Source organism: Lonchura striata, chromosome 2 (assembly GCF_046129695.1).
Source record: "Lonchura striata isolate bLonStr1 chromosome 2, bLonStr1.mat, whole genome shotgun sequence".
Lineage (NCBI taxonomy): Eukaryota > Metazoa > Chordata > Aves > Passeriformes > Estrildidae > Lonchura > Lonchura striata.
The window spans coordinates 23,942,215-23,946,294 of record NC_134604.1 but is presented as its reverse complement, the minus strand read 5'-3'; the positions used below and the strand labels follow the sequence as shown (position 1 = coordinate 23,946,294).

Genomic DNA, 4,080 nt, shown 5'->3' with positions numbered 1-4,080 from the left:
CCTGGTAGAAGGGATCTTTACAAATTGCTGAAGGAACTTTTTGATGGAAACAAACACAGAACAAAAGTGGAGTGAATGTTTTCACACTTTAATTCTGCTGCTGGACTGGGAAGTAATGCTGAGGGAAAAGGGACCTGAGAGATACTCTCCTCACACACAGCTTTCAGACTGCCACTAAAACCATTACTCAGCCAAAAAAAACCAGCAACTTGTGTCCCACCAGTGACACAGAGAACTGAGAGATCAGTGGTTTACTGTCCCAAAGTTTAATGGCCACCTACTAAAAGAGGAAATGAGTGAAGTGCTAAATAGAGGTTTGTTTGGACTACAGCTATGGGTATTATTCCTATAAACCCATTAATTGTGAAGTTTCATTCACAAACATTGTGAAATCAAGGGATTGCTTGCTTTTCACTTCAGCAGAAGCCAGAGGACACAAAAGTCCCATTTCCTCAGCTACTCTTCACACTGGATTATAACCTCACTCTCTCTTTCTCTCTTTTTTCCTCTCAGTCTCACAAGTGCCTCACAAAAGAGGCTGCCTTTGTACATGGAGGCAACACTAATGCATGTATAAGAAAACCCTGAGACATGAGGCAAATCCTTCCCTCCTACACAGAACAACACCAGTGTTATGTGCACCTGTGTAATACCTGAGAGGTGTAGACAAGGCCTTTGCACACAGTGTTGGATTTCACATGAATGCAGAAGTAAAAGTTTATTTTGTTGGCAGCGACAGTTACAGAGAAAAGCCACTGTCATGTGGCCAGAGGCAATAGTCATATTTCTGTATTTTAGGTCCTGTGAGCAACCCACAGGAGGATTTGCTCACACAAGGAGAGTCTTTGGATGTGGAAATGCTGAAGACAATGGACAGGAGTAGAGTCTTCCTCCAGTATCCAGTCTTACACACTAAGATGACCCTCAGTGGGAAATTGGTATTGCAAGCGTTGGCTGTGATAATCCAGAGCTGATAATCCATAACCCACAGCTGTAGTGAGAGATGACAGATAATGTGCAGATGAGCACAGCCATGGCCTCACACTTGTTTGTAGCACTGCAGACATTTCCCTGTGAAGTCCAGATCACAACTCCTGGGCTCCCCCTCACACATTCTCTTTTTTTCTCCTCAGGGAACAACTCCTCAGTGTTAGCGATGACTGTAGGTAACAGCTCAGTTCTCACCTGCCCTCTCAAAGGAAATATGACTATGCTAAAATGGACAATAACCCCCAAGGCTGGAGGCCCTTGCATCTTGGTATACAGGGTTGATACAAACAGGACACACAGAACAAACTGCAGTGACAACATAGACTGGACATTCCGAGCAGGTCTGCCTCCTGCCCTTGAGATACGGCAAGTGGGAATCACCCAGGAGGGAAATTACAGCTGTGAAATGGCAACAACAGAAGGGAATTTCCACAACACCTACCACCTGACTGTGCTGGGTAAGGAATGTGAAAAGGTGCAGCTGGTTTTTTTTAAACTAAAGAGTGGAGGGCTAGATTAGATATTCAGTATTGTGAGGGCAGTGAGGCACTGGAACACTGATTGTCCATAGAAGCTGTAGAAATCCCAGCATTAAAGGCCAGGTTGGTGAGACTTGAAGCAACCCAGTCTTTTGGAACGTGTCCCTTTGCACAGCAGGGTGGTTGGAACTAGAGGATCTTTAAGGTCCCTCCCAACCTAAGCCATTCTGTGATTCTTGCTGGGATAAACTCATGCCTTTCATTGGGAGTATCTCTGTGTCTCCTTTCTCCTTATTCCCCATAACTCTTCTCCCTTCTGCTGTTCCCTTTCTCCACTGTCTAGTTAGAAAAGACAGGTGTGAAGCAATTTCCCGTGTACACACAGAGGATATGAGCTCATCACAGAGCTGTGATGAGGCTCAGCTGGATGGGGGAAGAGTTGTGCAAAAGGGAAAAAGAGAGTGGTTCTTCCTCTCTTGTTTTTTGGACCCACATTGCTGCAATGGCATGGGATGGGATGGGATGGGATGGGATGGGATGGGATGGGATGGGATGGGATGGGATAGCATGGGATGTCATGGGGTGGGATGGCATGGCATGGCATGGCATGGCATGGCATGGCATGGCATGGGATAGGATGGGATGGGATGGGATCTCCAGCCTTATTCTCCTCTTTTCACTGGGTTCAGTTTGGGTTCATTTTGGGTGGAGAACAAGAGCAGCCCAGCCCAGCTATGCCAGAGTAACTCTATGCATGTCCCCTTGCTGGTGCTCTGCAGCCCCACCGAGGCTGAGCCTGTCCTGTGATGAGCAGGGCAGCCCCGTGTGCGAGGCAGCAGTGGGGAAGCCGCCGGCTCAGCTCTTGTGGCTCCCAGAGAGCAGCTCCCCTCCAGAGGAGAAGTGCCACGACAATGGGACAGTGACTGTTCTCAGCAAGTTCATGGTGTGTAGCCCCAATGTCACCATTGTGACCACCTGCATGGTGTCCCACCCAGCTGGGAACTGGAGCCACTCCATAGCTGCTGTCCCTCAGGTGAACTTCTCTTTGTGTGTTTGGTGTTCAGAGCCTTGTGCAGCCCTCTGTTCCTGCACCAAGCAAACAGGAGTGGCACTGGCAGGATTGCAGCAGGAAATGTACAGCTGAGTTTCCAGCAAGAAATTTGCTGGGAGGGGGAAAGATAAACACAGCTACTGTCAGAACTGTAAGGCCCTTTGTAAAGGAGACAGATGCAGTGGATTTACATCCACCTCCAGGGATGAATGGAAAGGTGGGATTAATTCAAAAAGTCATGACACACAAATGTGTCAATGGTACGATTACCGAGATCTATGTATTGTAATCAAGTGGTGCCATTACATGTTCCTAACTGTTTGGTTCCACATTGGTTGTGACAGGAGGAGTGAAAGCCAGCTTACAGCTCCCAAAGCTGGCTGGTAGATGAAGGCTTTAGGGAGTGAAGTTGAAGATGTTACTGTGATGTTGTGGGCAGCCATAGGTAATTGACTGAAATACTTAGCTGGAAGAGAATCAGAGCTGAGATTTGCTGGGATGCACATGCAAGGCCTTCAGCAGTGCTGTGGGCAGGAGTGTCCATACAGTGAAAGACAAGCTTCCTCTATCAAAGACTTGGGGGGATGTTGTTTCTTCCCAGATGTGTGTCTGGCACTGTATTCCAGCTGCCTTAGATCATCCTCTAAAGTATAGCACACAGAGAGCACTGTCCAGGAGATGCCATCCTGGCAAAGGCACAAGGGAAAAAGGGTCTGTGAGATGTACCTAAAAGAGCATCTTTTTCTCCTTAGAGAAAAGTGGATGCTTTCTTCCCTGTGTCGTCAGCCTTTCTGGCCTCATGAGTCTCCTCTTGCTGGCTGCTTTTGAGCTCTACATCTTCTTTAACAGGTATGTATGGGACACAATATACACAAACCCCTTTGGCCAGTCCAGAGAAGTTTAGAAGGACTTCTGGTGCTAATTCATGGCATACACAGTCACCTCAGTCTGTCCCAAACCCATCATTCCTGCACATGTTCATGGAGGTTTGTCCAAGGACTGGAACAGCTTCGTTGAGGTAGACAGGAGGGAGGGGAGTCCACACCTGGCTCTTCCTGCTCCCACAAATTATTCAGAAGAAAAAATACAAAGGGAATGGTTAGGGGTTTTCCACCTGATGGAGGGTTCTGAATAAAAATTGCCAGGCTATGAAGATTAAAGAAGCAGCAAAATACCCATCTGAGCTCAAAGCCAGACTTTCGGTCTCTTTTGTGCTAGGTAAAGAAAGCCAGGGAAGGTAGGGTCAGTATAGACAGCAGGAAGTATTACATGAGAGATGAACAGGTCTGCTGCTGTTGTAACTATTGGGGATTTCTGGCAGCTTGGCTGATTGTTCTGCCTAAGATGGACTCTGGCACAAGGTGCAGTTGCTGCCCTGAATTCCTCTGCAAACACCACAGAGGCAGAACTACTGTATTTGAGACACACTTTAGCTCCACTCTGTGCCAGGGCTCTTGGCAGCTCTCCTTTGGGTGCTGGCTGGAGCATGGCCAGCTCTGGTCATTCTCATTGGAGACCACAGACATGAAGCCTTATGATATTGGGTTTCTCTAACAAATA

At 47.5% G+C, this 4,080-nt stretch overlaps 1 protein-coding gene across 1 annotated transcript; it reads left to right on the top strand.

The window, feature by feature from the left end:
• Positions 1 to 292: 292 nt before the first annotated feature.
• On the top strand, positions 293 to 3,424 carry LOC110480790 (cell surface glycoprotein CD200 receptor 1-A-like). The gene is made up of 4 exons (XM_077790373.1): positions 293 to 314; positions 1,134 to 1,448; positions 2,249 to 2,502; positions 3,275 to 3,424. The coding sequence occupies exons 1-4, from the start codon at positions 293 to 295 to the stop codon at positions 3,422 to 3,424; spliced, it is 741 nt and encodes a 246-aa protein (XP_077646499.1).
• Positions 3,425 to 4,080: the final 656 nt, after the last annotated feature.